The sequence below is a fragment of the Myotis daubentonii genome, chromosome 17 (assembly GCF_963259705.1).
Source record: "Myotis daubentonii chromosome 17, mMyoDau2.1, whole genome shotgun sequence".
In the NCBI taxonomy this organism is placed as follows: Eukaryota; Metazoa; Chordata; class Mammalia; order Chiroptera; family Vespertilionidae; genus Myotis; species Myotis daubentonii.
Genome location: NC_081856.1, coordinates 25,819,955 through 25,838,022, shown reverse-complemented (window position 1 = coordinate 25,838,022; position 18,068 = coordinate 25,819,955). Strand labels below are relative to the sequence as shown.

The 18,068-nt window shown below is 41.0% G+C and overlaps 1 protein-coding gene across 2 annotated transcripts in view; it reads left to right on the top strand.

The window, feature by feature from the left end:
* Window positions 1-18,068, top strand: part of LYN (LYN proto-oncogene, Src family tyrosine kinase) — a 103,463-nt gene that overhangs the window by 38,838 nt on the left and 46,557 nt on the right. Inside the window, exon 2 of one of the 2 annotated variants that reach the window (XM_059673160.1) lies at window positions 15,166-15,239. In XM_059673160.1, the coding sequence (XP_059529143.1) occupies window positions 15,171-15,239 (69 nt within the window). In that variant the 5' untranslated portion in view covers window positions 15,166-15,170. Of the gene's footprint in view, window positions 1-15,165; window positions 15,303-18,068 lie in introns of both variants that reach the window. The other variant, XM_059673159.1, reaches the window with a different exon arrangement.

Here is an 18,068-nt window from a genome sequence, read left to right as displayed (position 1 = left end):
GAACACATGCTATTTCATTTAATCCCCACAGTAACCCTTGAAGGAGGAGTATTATCTACATTCATCAGATGAGTAAAATGAAGTTTAAGTAACTTGCTGATGTTTCTATGGCTAATAATAAATAGAGGAACCAGATTGCACTCAGATTTCCTCATCCTGAAGCCCTTTGCTACTTCATGTCAGGAAGATTATTTTTTTAAAGTAGAGATTTTTTAGCCCAAATTCTTGAAATGATCACAGATTCTCGATTAATGGGGACATTTTGGTTGTTGTCATGGTCTAGATATGTCTAAAACAATTTTGGGAACTAACATTTACTAATCATCTATTATAGTAAACCAAATAGATTGTGGCTAATGAGAAAACAATGGGCCCTACTGATAGAATTGCTTCTGGTTGCACAGTATAGTCAATGGGATTTCTAAGTTCAACTTTCATTCAACAAATGGTGCTTAATTGCTGACTTGGTAGCTGGGTGTTGGTTCTGTGTATGTTTCAGTGTGGAAGCAGGCGGTGGAATAGAAAGTGCCTACCCTCCAGGAGTTTACAGTCAAGTTGAGGAGAGAGCCTTATGCACATTAACAGACAGACAATCCAAGAGTTGCGTGATGACATAAAGCAGTGCTGAGAGAGATGTTCTGGGGCTTGTAGCTAAGTTCCATATTGATTGTAGAGAGAAGAAGCCAGACGGAGAGAAGGCCGTAGGTGGTGGGGGACCCGGCAAGATTGGGTGTGAGTTAGGCTAGGGAGGACGAGTAGATTTGCCTCAATGGGTAGGAGCCAAGACACAAAGGCAGGATGCTGCTGCCCTGTCAGTAAATACAAGTATCTGTCCATGACAGGATCTGTCCTTTAGGAGTACCATAAGTGAGAAGGCGAGGTAGACTAGGACCAGGCTCTGCGGGGCTGTGGCTGGCAAGTTAAATATTTGAGAATTTTGTCTCGTTGGCAATGTAGTGATATTGGTAGCGGTGTTAGAGGTGATGGTGTATAGTAATAATAGTACCTAACATTTATTGAGCATGTATTCTAATGGTTACTCTATCCAACAAATGAATGCTTGTAGAACATCTGTAAGTGCCAAATACTGTTCTCTGTGCTGGCACTACAACAGTGTACAGAACTGACACAAATCTCTGCTCTCACAGGGTTTGCAATCACTTGAGGACAGGTGATGAAATAGGTCTTGTGATGTGTTGTAATTTAAATTCTCATAATAATGCTGTGGAGAAATATACATAGAGAAGTGATCAGGAGGGAATGAATGAGAGGACATCACAGTGTTAGAGCTTGGTTCTTTGTATAGGCATGTATTAACTCATTTAATTAGCTAAATAATAGAAGGTAGTCTTTGAAGGTTTTTGAATGTAAAGCGACATGAGGAAAATATAATTCACGAAGTTGAGCAAAGAGTAGGGGAAAGACTGATGCCTTAGGGACAAGCTAGGAGGCAATTGCAACAACCTAGATAGTTATATATATTTATTCTTAAGTGACCACTGCTAATGTGATGCACTAACTCGATGTGTATGCCTGTGCCATGCAACTTCTCAACTCTTAGATTCATATTTGGACACCAGCATCCTCACTTTCTATTCCATATTTATCTTCACCTTATACATACTTGGTTTTTATCACAGCAACTATAGAAAACCTGGCTTTGTACAGGTCTGAGGTTGTTGATAGGAATACAACAGGATGTAACACTAAAACATTGAGAGGGTAGTTATCATGATGTCTGATAGATGCCATGGTGTTTCCCTTGAAATTTGGAAATGTCCCCCAGGCACCTCTGTGAATTTGCTGGGGTGCCTTGGCATGCAGTTTGGGAAACATTGTACAGGCCTGTTCTCTACCATCTCTTTATCTTCTCCTCAATCTTATGACACTTCTTGGCCATCCCTATTTTAAGAAAGTAACTTTGGCCAGAAACACCAATCAGAAAGGATATATGCACCCCTATGTTCATAGCAGCACAATTCACCATAGCTAAGATTTGGAAACAGCCTAAGTGCCCATCAACAGATGAGTGGATTAAAAAACTGTGGTACATCTACACAATGGAATTCTACTCTGCGGTAAAAAAGAAGGAACTCTTGCCCTTTGCAACAGCATGGATGGAACTGGAGAGCATTATGCTAAGCGAAATAAGCCAGTCAGAGAAAGATAAATACCTCATGATTTCACACATTTGTGGAATATAGAGAACAACATAGACCGATGAACCGGGACAGATCCAAAGACAGAGAAACAGTGATCAGACTATTAATCCCCAGAGGGAAAGTAGGGGAGGGAGGGGGCAAGGGGAAGAGATCAACCAAAGGACTTGTATGCACGTATATAAGCCAAACCAATGGACATGGACAACAGGGGGATGAGAGCATGAGTGGTGGGGGTGGGGGGGCAGATGGGGATTTAATGGGGGGGATGAGGACACATTTGTAATACCTTAACTAATAAAGAATTAAAAAAAAAAAAAAGAAAGTAACTTTGAACCCAGCCTTGGCTTCCCGTTTCCTCTTTTTCACTTTTACACTCCTGGGCTAAGTTTAAAGTGACCCTCTCCAACCCACTTCTCCTCTCTAACACTAACACGATTTAAGTCACTGCGTTGTCTTCAACCCCAGTCCAGAGAATGGTTTCCAGTTCTCATTCTAACAGCTTGTGTCTTTTGTGTTTAAAGCCTTGACCCTGTGACTGCTGGTCTTCCAGGTTAGAATCGCTGCCTGGCTTTTAACCATCATACTTTTTACCACAAGTTCATGTAGGTGCCAGGCTGGGTAAGAAGGGCTTTCTAGGCCTTGATCTCCCTTGGATACATTCAAGCTCCACTGTCACCCCATGGGGGTGAGTGCTATTACCCCGTTCATGTCTGAGGAAGCTGCAGCTGCTGTAATAGCAAGGATCACAGCAGGACAGAACCATCTAGATCAGTGGTTCTCAACCTCCCTAATGCCACGACCCTTTAATACAGTTCCTCATGTTGTGGTGACCCCCAATTTCATTGTTACAAATTGAACATAATTAAAGAATAGTGATTAATCACAAAAACAATATGTAATTATATATGTGTTTTCTGATGGTCTTAGGCGACCCCTGTGAAAGGGTCGTTCGACCCCAAAGAAGTCACGACCCACAGGTTGAGAGCTGCTGATCTAGATGTTGCTGTCTCCCAGTGAATGGGAACATGGAAGAAGCCACTCCGGGTGGGGGTGACTGGTATAAGTGGCTCATTGTGTTTGGCTTTTAATTTTGCAACTATATTTTTGTAAAAGTAAAACATTGTGGTTTGTTGTCGATATTTTGGCAATGGAAACGAGAAAAATAAAAACTGACTCACCATAGAAGCATAGAAGTGTTTTATTTCAATTTTGATTTAATTTGATCTTAATATTCCTTTCTAAACTTTTTCTACAAATGTAATCATAATGTATATGAAGCTTTTTATCTTGCTTTGTAAAAATTGCATTGTAAACACTTTTTATTTAGTTACATAGTTCTTTTAGCCACCCTGAAAATATTAATTCTTACCACTTTCAAAGTGATACGTGCACATAATTTAAAAACCAGAACAACTAAAAAGCGTCAACATAAAACAGCAGGCTCCTGCCCTACCTTCCTAGCTGCTCAACCCAGTTTTACTTACTAGATCCAGCCGCTTTTGTAACCTCAATGTCAACAGCTCTACTTTGAATGGTACCATGAAGTTTATGTACCTGCTGCCATATTATTTTTTACTTATTTTTGACTTATGGAACTATTGGTTGACAGTAGTGGGTCTGCAGGATTACTAAGTGATGATAAAATCCTGTTCATATGCAGATATCTGTGTGTAAACTCAGGGCTACATTAGCAGATATATGTTGTCTTGCCATTTTTAAAAGCCTAATCTATTGTACTTTGCATTTATTGTAAATGGCTACACGTGTAGTGTTAGGAATAATGACTTTATTATTAAACATCAATAGATTGCTCTGCTCTTACCAGTTATTTTCCTAAGCTAAAATGGTGTAAGTTTGGGAATTAAGAAGATTTAATGAAATCCCATTTTGTTTTACGTCATAATTATTAAGGCAGAGCAGGCAACAGCCTGCCCTTGGTAACTGTAAAGAATACTGGATGTGAAGGAGGAACATGCTGTGTGGACGTGTGCAACTTTTCTCAGCAGAAACAATATTTTAAGGCAATAGTCTTTTCAAAATTGAGGATCTGTTTTAGTAGAAGGCAAAACATTTGTCCAGTCTGAAGAGAAACCAGAGTATATCTGTTTTCTGAAATATTGACTCAGAATACTGTGCCTATTCTGCCACAGTATACTTTTTAAAGGATGAATAGACTTTATTTTTTAGAGCAGTGTTAGATTTACAGAAAAATCAAGTGGAAAGTACAGAGAGTTTCCCATATGGCAGTCACCAACCCACCCAGTTTCCCCTAATTAATAACATCTTGCATTATTAGTGTGGTACATCTGTTATAATTGGTGAGCCAATATTCATACATTATTATTAACTAAAGTTCACAGTTTTCGGTAGGATTCACTCTTTGTGTTGTACAGTCTGTGGGTTTTGACCAATGATTAGTGACATGTATCCACTGTGACAGTATAATACAGAATAGCTCACTGCCCTCAAAATCCCCTGTGCTCCAGCTCTTCATCCCTGCCTCCCTCCCTCCCTCCTCTTGAACTTCTGGCAACCACTGATCTTTTTTGCTTTCTCCATAATTTTGCTCTTTCTGGCATGTTATGTAGCTGGAATAATCCAGTATGTAGCCTTTTCAAATGGGCTTCTTTTACTTGCCAATATGCATTTATATTTTCTCTGTGTCCTTTTGTAGTTTGATAACTCATTTCTTTTCAGTGCTAAATAATACTCCATTGTTTGGATGTACCACAGTTTGTTTATCCATTACCTACTAAAAGGCATCTTGGCTGCTTCCAAGTTTTTGCAATTGTGAATAAAGCTGCTAGAAATATACATATGCAGGCTTTTGTATGAACTTAAATTTTCAATTCACTTGGGTAAATATCAAGAAGTACAATTCCCGAGTCATATGTGAAGAGTATGTTTACTTTTGATCTTCTAGGAATTTTGTAGTTTTTTTATTTTACATTTAGTTCTGTTATCCATTTTGAGTTAATTTAGGTGAAAAATGTGAGATCTGGGTCTAGCTTAGTTTTTGTGGATGTCCAGTCTTCCAAAGTGGCTCTACCATTTTACATTCCCCCAGCAATGAATGAGAGTTCCTGTTGCTACACCTTCCCACCAGCATTTGGTGTTGTCAGTGTCTTGGATTTTTGACATTCTAATAGGTATATGCAAGTATATCTTGTTGTTTGAATTTGCAGTTTCTTGCTGACATATAATGTGGAGCATCTTTTCATATGCTTATGTACCATCTGTACATCTTCTGGTGAGGTGTCCAGATCTTTTGCTCATATTAAGTTGGGTTATTTGTTATTGATTTTTAAGTGTTCTTTGCATAGTTTGGATGCCAGTCCTTTATTTGTGTTTTGCAAAAATTTTCTCCCAGTTTGTGGCTTGTCTTTTCATTTTCTTAACTGTCTTTCATAAAGCAAAATTTTTAAATTTTAATAAAATCTAACTTAACAATTTTTCTTTCATGGATCATTCTTTTCTTTCATGGATCTAAAAAGTCATCTAAATTTTCTCCTATGTTATCTTCTAAAAGTTATAGTTTTGCGTTTTACAACTAGATCAGTTATCCATTTTCAGTTGATTTTCATTAAAAAATGTGATCTCTGGGTCTAATTAATTTTTGTGGATGTCCAGTATTTCCAGCACCATATGTTGAAAAGACTACCCATTCTCCACTTAATTGACTATGCTTTCTTGTTAAAAATCAATTGACTACATTTCTGGGGGTCTATATCTGAGCTATCTGTTTTGTTCACCATATATTTCTAAATGAGGAGCTTTTGTTGTTATCTTCAGTGAAAATAAAGTCTTTTAATAACTAATTTTGGCTTGACTTCTTTGAGCCTGAGTTGCCTAGTAAGGGGGGGATAGGTAGAAGAGACCATTCTTACTATTTCTTCCAGCTTTATCTCATGAGACTAATTTATATATTTAAGTATACAGTCAGGGCCATGATATTTTTACAAAAAGTTTCTCGGTCTATTCCAGCAGACACTGGATCTGTGTGTGGACTGGCAGAGTGGCATACATGTGTTGAACAAGATTTCTACATGAAACCCTTAAATTGTATAATGGATTATTTTAAACCTGTCTTTCACTGATGACTAACAGTTGTTCGTACCCAATCTGTAAGATAAAATATCAATGCTTAAAGTCATTACTAGTAATTAAAACATCAGATGCCCTGCCCTGCAACTTTTATCAGGGGACATGTCACAATATCTGGAAACATTTTTGGTTGTCACAACTGGAGATTAGGAGGAGGAGAGGGGTGTTACTGCATCCATGGGGTAGAGGCCAAGGATGCTGCTAACTACCCCACAATGCCTAGGACAACCCCGCACACCAATAACTTTTGGCTCAAATTGTCAGTAGTGTTAAGATTGAGGACCACTGTTGTAGAGAAGCAGATGTATTTATACCCACGGGCATGTTTTCCTCTTTGCTAAGCCTCTAGGTAACCTGGACTTCTATAGATTTGCAGTCCACCTCCAACAATTGTGCGGAAACTGATGGCTTGATAGAACAGTGGGCTTCTTTTAGCTGTCTTGGACTTAGTTTCACGTTTTCCTGGTTTCATAATAGTTTCTCTGATGTTCTGGGAATTTATGAAAAGCTGGCAACTCAGAAAGTGGGATATCAATACATAATTATATACATTTTTCAATATAGGTGGCTATGATCATTGATCATAAAAATATGAGGCTAGAAAAACGTTGGGGTTTAATACACTTCTTGGTTTGTTGTACATAAGTCATTGGACTCCATTCTTAATGTCCTCTCTGGTCCTTTAAACGACACACTACCCTGTGACGCATAAGTTTCCATGAGCTCATCTTGTTTTCATAGTGTTCCCTTTTATTGTTAAGAGAAACAAAACCCAAAAAACCCCCACTGTTTCAGCAATCCCCCCATTTTCTTCCTCTGTGTGAAATTGCTCAACTAAGAGTTATGCAAATGGGTTCAGCCATGTGGGAGAGGCTTCTGTCTGCACACTGAGCTAGGGGAATCGCACCCCTACCTTCGCTGTATTTGCTGTCAGTTACGCACTTGTCATAAGTTCAGGGCCCCAGCCTTCTCTTTTGCTACTCAGGCCCTTCTTCCCTTCACTCCAGCCATTACCAGCTCTCCTTTTCTGCCCCTCGCCTCATTCCAGTCATGGGCCCCTTGCACAGCCCGTTTCTTCTGCCTCCCCTTAGACCTTCTAACTCTGCTAAGACTCAAAGAGAAGGGGGCTGGTGGGTATCAACTAGACCTGCTGCTCATGTTCTCATGGGGGCTTCGCGGTTGCCATGTCCTGAGACGCCAGGCAGAGCTTTGGCCGTCCCTCCAGAGCACGCTGCATCTCTTGAGCACCCAGCATTTTTCCTTATGTCTGGGAAAAGTCTCCATGATTTGTCAACTTCTGCCTCATTGCCTTTTAAGTTCTTAGCAAGGACTGTGGCCCCACCTGCATCGTCTCCAAGTTCTTCACTCCCACAGAGTATCAGAGTTTGAAGGACCTTAGGGCGTGCATTCAGATTCTTTTATTTTCTTTTTTTAATTTCCAAACATTATTTGAATTTTTGCACAAGTTTATGTATATACATACACAAATATATGTGTTTATACTAGTATACTACATGTTATATATGTGTATAATAAAAATATATTGTATGGCAGTTGTAGATAAGTAATTTATACATATATACAAAATGAAAAATATCTTTTAAAATTTTAGAGTAAGAATAACTAAACATATTACCGGATGTCCTTTAATTTTAATATATAAATATATAATAGGAAAATTTAAAAATTCAGAAAGGCAAAACCAGAAATACCTGTAATGCCATCACCTATAGATGAACACTGTATTTTAGGATATTTCTTCCTAGACTTTTTTCTATACATTTATATATTTTTCCCTCACAAAAATGCTACCATATGTACCATTTTTTAACTTTTATTTCACTTAAATATATTCTAAATATCTTTTATGTCAATAAATATGTACATATAAATATTTTAATGACTATATAGTGTTCTTTTGTGTTGAGGTATCATGTTATAGATCAATTTTTCTTTCTTTTACAGTGAAATGTTATTATTTTTCCTTTTTATTGAATTTATTGGGGTGACACTGGTCAACAAAATTATACAGGTTCAGGTGCACAATTTCACAGCACATCATCTGTACACTGTATTGTATGTTCATCACCCCAAGACAAGTCTCCTTCCATCACCATTTATCCCTTCTATACACTTCTCCACTTTTCCCCACACCCCTCCTCCGGCAATCACCACACTGTTGTCTCCATCCATGGGGCCTGGGGCGTCCCTTTTTTTTTCTTTCTTTCTTTTTTGATCAATCACTCCATCCCATCCCCACCAGCAGCCCCCATCTCCACCTTACAGCTTTCAGCCTGCTCTCTCTGAGTGTCTCTCTTTTGCTTGTTAGCTCATTTCCTTCATTAGATTCCACATCTGAGTGAAATCATATGGTACTTGTCTTCTCTGACTGGCTTATTTTACTTAGATCGATTTTCTAAAAGCCAGTTTCCCGAAGGCCAATTTGATGAATTTATCAAATTTTCCAATTTACCAGAAGACTTATTTCTTTAATATTATTTCTATTTTTTTTAAACTGTGTATTATTTTAAATATATATTTTCATTGATTTCAGAGGGGAAGGGAGAGAGAGAGAGAAACATCAATGATGAAAGAGAATTATTGATCAGATTTTAAACTAATTTCTAAAAATTCTTCAACCCTGGCCCTGGTGGGGTTGGTTGAGCGTTGTCCCGTGTACCCAAAGGTTGCTGGTCAGGTCACATATCCAGGTTTTGGGCTCAATCCCCAGTAGAGAGCATGCAGGAGATAGCCAATTTATGTTTCCCTCTCACATCGATGTTTCTCTCTCTCCCTCAGGGAGGGCTTTATGTTAGAGGCTGTTCAGATAAGAAAGCTAGGGTCTGGAGCCAAGACAGACTTGGGTTACCAGCTCGCCAACTGTCTCAACAATGGCTTTCTGAGGGCTTATAGAGGAAAAATATCAAGAATGTTTGAAAATGATTACCATAGTAAGTAAGGAGAAAAATCATAGTTGCCTAAATAAAGAGAGTGTGGTTACACACCCTTTTCAGTTCTTTTTCAAAGGAATTTAGGAAAATACAAAAGAAAATACAACCACTTAAGCTCAGGATTGATGGAGCTGTTGGTGGAGTTGAGTTTGGGCTCTCTCTTCTCTTCCGCCCTCCTGAGATACCAGGGAGGCCTTTCTGACCCCCTCTTCTGTGATAGGGAGTTTGGGGAAAACATGGCAGCTCTTTCGTGGACTTTGCTTCTCAAAACATGTCTTTAAAGTTTTGTTCTTGTAAGTAAGAAGGAACACAATCAGGGGGCTTCTGTTTGGGTGGGCAAAGTAAATCTCTGGAGCTAACAGCTGGTCCTGGAATGCAAGTATGAAAACTGGACGACGTTATTTTAGGGAGGAATGCCTAGGAAGGATCCTTGAACCAAACTCAACCTACTTTTGAAGCTCAGATCTCGTGGTTGGGATTATCACCATCTACCTGTCTGTCCTTGGGGCTTCCTTACTCTTTCTCTTGTCTTTCTAAGCTCCCTAATTCAAAAAACTCTTTTGGGAAGGAAGCTCACTCCACAGAGAGGCTGCAAGGCCTGGGGCAGCTTTGAAGCTGGTAGACCAAGTTCACCTAAGACCTTCCATGACCTGCATGGGTTTATCTCTGGGCTTTGCTCTGCTCATCTGTGCCAAGTACAAAGTAGACAATTGCCTGCTCCTCCCTTTTCTCCCCTTGTCCCCTTTGTCTCCTTCCCCCATAGGCTTTTCTGGTTACTCCAGAGGGACCACTTGTATTGCAAGATCAGGCCAGAGAAGGCCAGTAACAGGAGGAAGACTTCAGGAACACCTCTCCCCCCCCACCCCCCCAACACACACACACCCCAATGAATTGCCTTTGGATGAAAAAGTCACTTGTTGCTGGGAAAATTCAATGCAAATTAAAGTATTCAGTTTGGGAAGTTGTGGTGAAGTGTTGTTGTTTTTCACGTTTTTGTTTCTTTTTTATGGCTGCTGGAATAAAACCAGAAAATACCTAAGTCATAATAAAAACAGAACATGACCCTGGCCAGGTGGCTCAGTTGGTTGAGTATCATCCCATACACCAAAAGGTTACAGTTTTTATTCCTGATCAGGGCACATAGCTAGGTTTTTATTTAACTATTATCATTATTAACCCAAAGTTTCCACATGTAATGTCCCTTTATGTACTGTTAGAAAACATGAAGGCACTGCCAACTGCATCACCCACAGCACTTTACGTGGAGTCCATAAGAAACCTTACAATTCGCCCTAGCCAGCTTGGCTCAGTGGATAGAGTGTCGGCCTGCAGACTGAACAGTTGCGGATTCAATTCCGGTCAAGGGCACATGCCCAGGTTGCAGGCCTAATACCCCGCAGGGGGTGTGCAGGAGGCAGCTGATCAATGGTTCTCTCTCATCATTGATGTTTCTATCTCTCTTGCACCTTCCTCTCTGAAACCTTACAATTCTGCAGGGCCTCACTTTTCCATCTGCTCCCCCCACCCCCGCCCCAATGAGGTGCTCGTGACTCATGCTGCCCTCTGGCCCTTCCTGCTAGGAACTTGCCACACCCTATCTGGTACCCACTTTGCCACCACATTTGCACTCTCCTCTCTTCCTTGGCTTGGGTTTTCTGTTTTCATTTTATTAAATTTATCATTGTCTTTTTTTGCAAAAGCCTTTCAAATCCTTTTAAGAAAGAAGCAGGCGATAACTACAGTCTCTTTATTTACTGTCATTAATGAGTAGATAAAACACCAGCTTCTAAAGAGCCATCGTATAAGAAGAAGAAAAAGAGAGAACAGGCCTTAGGCTTTGACTTTGAGGTAAAGCCCGCGTGTGAGTCCCAACGCCACCCTTCACTGGTGCGCCGCTGTGACTTTGGGCCAGTCTTTCCATCTCATTATACCTCAGTTTACTCCTCTGTAAAGTGGGGTTAATAATTCTTGGTTCATATGATTTCTTCAAGGATTAAATGAGATGCTCAGAAAATTATAAATGTTTAATTAAAAAGCACTAAGGTGTGAATCATTGTAAAGTGTAGCTCAGATCACTTGCAAACATGAAACCGGTTTCTCAGTTTCTTTTGGGGCTGCATTGTGGTTTGTACTTTGAATTGAACCTGGGACCCTTGAGTCCGCATTGTGTTTTCTGGCACCTTCCCCGCAGCAGAAGGAACTGCAAGACTTAGAAGCGGTCAGCAGAGGCCTCCCAGCCTGAGCAGCAGCTACACTGCCTGTGGAGCAGTGTTGTCGTTGTTTTCATCTACAAGACATGTGTTTCTCTGGTGTCCATGGTGATGGGGGAAGGGAAAACATGAACTCAGGATAAGGAAATGATAATCCATGGACTATCACCACCCCTCCCCCATCCACTGCTTTTTATTTTCATTCTTCATCTTCCTTTCCAGGGCCACTGCCCTGGGGATCCTTGTCATCTCTTTGTCTGGACACCCCCCTCCCCCCAGAGGCCTTTGTCCTGGAGTCCCCACTCCAGCCCTTCCACCTCCTTCTTCCTACAGAGTCCTCTCCCTGAAGTCCAGATGTCCTCATGGCCTTTCCCCAGTTAAAAACCTTTCCACGGCTCTAAATAAAGGCCACACTACTTGACATGACATGAAAGTAAAACCCCGCAAAGCACTTTTCTGACCTCATCTCCTGCCTTCACACGCACACACACACACACACACACACACACACGCTACAGGGGTGTCTAAGACTTTGAAAAAGTTGTTTATAATATCCCCTTATTTCACCCCTCCAACTTTTTATTTTGAAAACTTCAAATCTCCAGAAAACAATGAAAGAATATCCTCACATAAATTAAATTCACAAATTTTTTATTATTTTGCCATATTTGTCCCCTTTTCCCTCCACACCCCCTCTGCTTTTTTTCATTTTGACTGAAGTGCTGAAAGTTGCAGACTCCCTGAGCCTTCATGCCCACACACGTGGCATGCATTGCCTGAGGTGGGACACTCTCAGCATTCCCACAATGCCATTACCATACCTGTAAAACACACAGTCCCCTAATATCATGTTCAAACGTTTCCGAATTTCCCCAATTATCCCAGCATGTGTCATCTTTCCCTGCCACCCCTCCCCCCATTCATTCAAGGTTCACACATTGTGTCTCTTTAGCCCCACCCCATCCCTTTGCCTGTATGTTTATTATTTTTTTAAAATATATTTTATTGATTTTTTACAGAGAGGAAGGGAGAGGTATAGAGAGTTAGAAAGATCGATGAGAGAGAAGCATCGATCAGCTGCCTCCTGCACAACCCCTACTGAGGATGTGCCCAAAACCAAGGTGCATGCCCTTGACTGGAATCGAACCTGGGACCCTTGAGTCCGCAGGCCGACGCTCTATCCACTGAGCCAAACCAGTTAGTCGCCTGTATGTTTTGATGTATCCAGGCTAGTAGTCTTTAGCACACATTAAGGATTTTTCATTTTGTTCCTCTAACCTCTGTATTTCCTATAAACTAGAAGTTAGTTCTAGAGCTCTCTGTCTCTTTTAAAATAACAACTGGGTGGGAAGGGTCCTTTCCCTTTCCCTTTCCCTTACCCACCTTTAGCAAGAGTGGCCCAGGGGAGCATGTAGGAAGCCCCAAGTGCAGCAGCACCCAGAGCAGCTCCATCCATTCTTCCAATGTTCCCAGAGCTCCTGCTCTGAGCAGGCCCTGTTCTAGGGGCTAGGAGCTGACCAGAAATAAGCCACTATGTAATGGGATGTAGGTTGTAATAAGAAAGATAACAGTGTAATTTATGAGGCGTGGGCAGAGGGGTGATCTTTTCAGTCAGGTGGTTAGTGAAGATCTGTCTGTCATTCTTATAGCGAACTCGAAACAGGAGAGAACTCGAGAGGGAGAGGACAAGGGAATGGGGGAGGGCGAGGGAGATGAGGCGCCTGTGGGGGAAGCGGAGGGGCAGCCCAGGCTGGTGCTGTTCCTGTATCTGCTTGCCCAACCTCCCCGGCTGGACTCCCCCCCCCCTTCCCCTGAGCTCACTGTGTGCCTAGGGGCCTGCGCTGGGAGGCCTCTTCCATAATGCACGATATTCCCTCATTTATACAGCACCGTTTTACAGCTGATTTTAAACAATACTTTTGTGGGGGGGGGGGGGAGGACTAGTGAAAAAAGAACTCGCCTGTTTTTACCCATCAACTCTAAAACTCGTCTCGCTTATTTCCAAATCAACTTTAAAACCCATGTTCATTTCAGAAACTTTAGCATATGAAAAATAATGTGCTGTTTTGAGTTAAAGAAGTACTTGCTTCCCCTTTATTTTGGGAACTACAGCTCACTAGTTTCAGAAAGAGGCGTGGCTGTTCTGCAGAGGCTCCACCTCAGCGGAGGAAATGATAAACAAGCCCAAGGGCCACCTGGACGCCTGCAGGACAACATGCACCCATGAGCTGCGGCCACAGTGCGAGGGGGTGACAGTTAGAGAGGGGCTCTCGAGCTTTCTTAGAACAGTTCCTCCCCCGGGAGGTATTCCCGACCTGGCACCGCTCCGCCTTCTCCAAACTCTAAATCATCTCTCCCTCCTCTGACATTCTTGGCAGTGATCCCGAAATGGCCGGGCTTCAGAATGACACAGGTCACATGGGAGAACCCGCCCCCCACTCAGCCCCCTGAGAACTTCCTGGAAAGTGTCCGGGGAATCTGCTCTGTAGGGTCTAGGAGATGCTGGTGAACATAGGATGTTCAGATGAAGCTCATAACAGATTTGAGCAGGAGGCTATCCTGTAAGGCAAGATTCATATCTGATTTCAATTTTCAAAAACATCTCTTTAGTCCCCAGAGCCCTCGGTGTGGTGCCCTACATATCCTAGTAGCAGTTGCATAAACAAATAAAAGACTTGAGCATTTAGAAGCAGGGTTATGTCACCCTGCACTGTTCAAGCACAAACCCCCTCTGGCCGCAGGTCTTCCTCCGGAGTCTATGCACGGTCATGGCTGGCTGATGCCCTCCTTTGTCACTGTAGCTCTGCCATCTCTCCTGGTTTCCACAGTCACATATCTTACTGGGAAGCCTCCTGGGTTTGAGCATTTGCATGTTCCTACAAAGCATCTTTTCTCCTATGCCTGTGTCTCCCTTTTATTTCCTGTCTTGGTGAAGGCCCCCACCATTTTCCCAAGCCACATTCATTTGGGGCCAGAGTCTATGCATTCTAGTTCTTAATCATGCTTGCCTTCGAAGCCTCGAGCCCCTCACTCACCTTGCATGTTGTGTCCTTCATCCTGGGGGTGGAGGGGGGGGGAGGCAAACAAACTCCTCGACATTGCACCTCAGGTGTGCCTCCCTCTCCTCTGCAGCCCAACTTCTGGCCTTCCCTACCGGGTTCACATTATAGAAATAGTTCCCTGACCCTTTAGAATGAACTGGTTCCTAAAGGACTGAGATTGAACTAGTTCCCTGTGAAGGGGGCCGTGTTATCTTAGGGTCAATACTTTGCATGTGAAGTTCCTTCTTCCTGGAATCCCTTTGCTGACTTGGCCACCTGGCTGACATCACTTCCATTTGGACTCACAGAGCATTTCCTGCAGGATGCTTCCCCTGACCACCGCCTTTTCCTCTTGCATGGGTTAGATGTCCTTCCCTGGATCTGGCGCATCCTCTATTGTTGACTCACTACTGTACTGTAAATTCAATTCACACGTGTTTGCCACAGAATCTGAGCATCTTTAGAGCAGAAACTATGTCTTGCTGACATGACATTGATGCACTATAAATAGTTGTTGAACAAATGAATATACAAGCACACTGGTTGGTGAACAATCCCCCGCATTTGAGTTTGTTAAACTCCCTGTGATAAGGAATAAATGTGTATTGTTTTTATTCTTCATTAATGGAGAGATTTTGGTGGCTTGATGCCAGTTCTAGGATGGTAAAACAATGCTATTGCTTTTATATTCCCACAGGAAATATGGGATGTATAAAATCAAAAAGGAAAGACCATCTCAATGACGATGGAGTAGATTTGAAGACGCAACCAGTACGTAATACTGACCGAACTATTTATGTGAGAGATCCAACGTCCAATAAACAGCAAAGGCCAGTAAGTAGATAGTCTCAGGAGAGAATTCCCACAGCAGGATCAAAACACCAAATCTGTAACATGCGCGTGCAAAAAAAAAAAATCACATCAGTAACTTAGGCCTCAATTCTTGATATGCTTTGTAACTTAATCCTGTAAAAAGCCTGTAAACATTTGAGAGAAAACCGGTCACTTTATTGTACAATAAAGTGGCCCTTGGTCACCTTCTCTGTAGAGAAAAAATCATCATCCATATCACTGGTGTGAATACCCATTTTTTGTATATACACATGTCTATCTGAGCTTGTGTGACTTAGGACAGGCAGTGAGATTAGAGCAATGGTCTGCAAGCAGAAAGAAATGCTGCATTCAAGTCAGAAGCTAATCCAGGTGCTGATATCTCCTTTACCCCATCTTGTCATTCTTCAACTAATTGATCATAGTACAGATACTGAAGCTGCAATGGCTTACTATAATGAAAAGATTTTAAAAAAATACACACACAGCTAACTCTGCCCACTAACCTTGGATGATCTGTACCAGAAATGTTATATGAGTGGCGTGCTGTTTGATGAATTTGGGAATGCTTGGCAAAGGAAGAACTAATGTCACATTTTATGGAAAAGAAGAACAAAGCTTGGATAATTACAACCTTAAGTGCACTTTATCTTAGAGGTTATATCCTTGCCATCAATTCTCTTGTTTTTTATTATCTAATCCTCACTGAGGATATGTTTTTATTGATTTTGAGAGAGAGAGAGAGAGAGAGAGAAAGAGAGAGAGACATCGATGTGAGAAACATCTATCAGTTGCCTCCCCTACGTGCCCTGACCTGGGATCAGACCCACATCCTAGGTATGTGCCCTGACCAGGAATCAAACCCGCAACTTTTTGGTGTAGGGGATGACGCTCCAACCAACTGAGCCACCTGGCCAGGGCGATTCTCTCTCTTTATGTATAATAATATACATAACAAATCTAATGGTGTTTATGGAATTCCTCAGCATTTAACCTGGAAGCAGCTTAGTCCACGTTAACCCAAATACCTTGTTGTATAGTTTCCCTTGTCTGAGAAATGCCCTGGCATTCTAGAAGTGTATTATTGTTATCAAGACCTTCAGTCAGCCCTCTCCCCCTCTGCTTCCCATTATGCTACAGGTATGACATATGTCAAAGTTGCATGTCATTGTTGAAATTGATAAGTCACTATTGATCTTCTTACAAAGAAGTGGAGATGAAGAGTGAATATATTTCTGGACATATGTATTAATATGTCATTTTATATGGAAACTCAAAATGTATAAGGTTATGAACAGCTTTAATGATTTAGTTATAAATACATATATCCTACAGATAGGTTCACAGTTGTGAGTGCCCAAAACACATACTCTTGTGTTATTATTTATTCTTGTATTATGTCTTTTGTTCATACAAACAACTGTAAACCTCTTTTTGCCACCCCTGTATTTAAAATCATTGCATTAATAGGTGTAGATATAGATATTATATTATCTATACATATTACATAAATATGATTAGTAGAAAATAAAATGATATAAGAAATTGAAGTCAAAGATCTCATAAAAAGGGTCTGGCTTTTCCCTAGTATCACATATACCAGATTTTTACATACTTTAAAACCTAAGTTTGTGTGGGGGTTTTCTTCATTAATGATGAACAAAGAATTTTTTTTTTATTCAGGAAAACAAAGGAAAATAGTACCAACTTACCATTTTTCATCTTATTAAAAGTAAAGGAGGTTAAAACTTAAGTTAGAAAGCAGAAGTAGCAAACATGTCCGACATCTTTCAATTCCCATATTTTAGTTTGTGCCGTCTGTGGTCACAGATGTCCTGTTTTTATGAGTTGGTTAGTTTGGCCCAATTCCATGCCCACAGATAGTCAGCTCTGGCAGATGTGCCCAAAATGCTCTCCCTGGATTGATTACAGAGGAGAGGGTAAGGCAACTCAACAACACTCTTAAGGAAAAGACATTTTAAAGGAAATGAGGGAGAGTAGATGAGTTGCATATATGTGTTCTGGTCTTATAAAAAGTGTATTAAAACATTTGCAAATTAAGGACACTTTGATATTTGAAAATCAGCTTGCTGCTTTCAAAAAGATTTAATTGGTTTCTCATCTTTTAATTATTTCTTCTAAGTCATTTAAAATTGATCATACATCCTAATTATGCAAATTTAAATGATTAAAAAATCAGTATGAAACTTCTTGAAATAAGTGTTAAAGGATAATATGGACCCATGATTTTCTGATACCAGAAAATGTAGTAATTCACCACCACCACCACCACCACCACCACCACAACCATAGCCCAGATTTTATGGGCTAACTTTCATCAGAAATTTAAATTTCACTATGAACTGTTTTGTCCCATTTCATTAAATCACTCTAATCAAACAGTAAAGTCAGATGATTTTCGGGTATAGGTGTCTGACAGTTCCTTCCTGAAAAGAGTCTAAGGGTCTTAGACGTCCTCCTCATGGTCACTGAGAGAAAAGGACTTTGATTTAAAGGTAATCAAAGTGACCTTTTGTGCCACCACGCTCTTCCTGACAGTTCATCTCCAACTAAAATTACAGGGGATGCCATCTGTCCCTATGATGGAATCAGGGTCAGCCATAGAAAGCCTGGGTCAATCAGGACTTATTCTCAGCAGCTAGAACAGAGCCCTCACCACAGTTTTTTAAAAAAACAAGTCTGGGAAACATGGAGATCAAAGTCCTGGGCTTGGATGGCTATTCCCAAGGTCCCCAAGGCCCCAGCCAC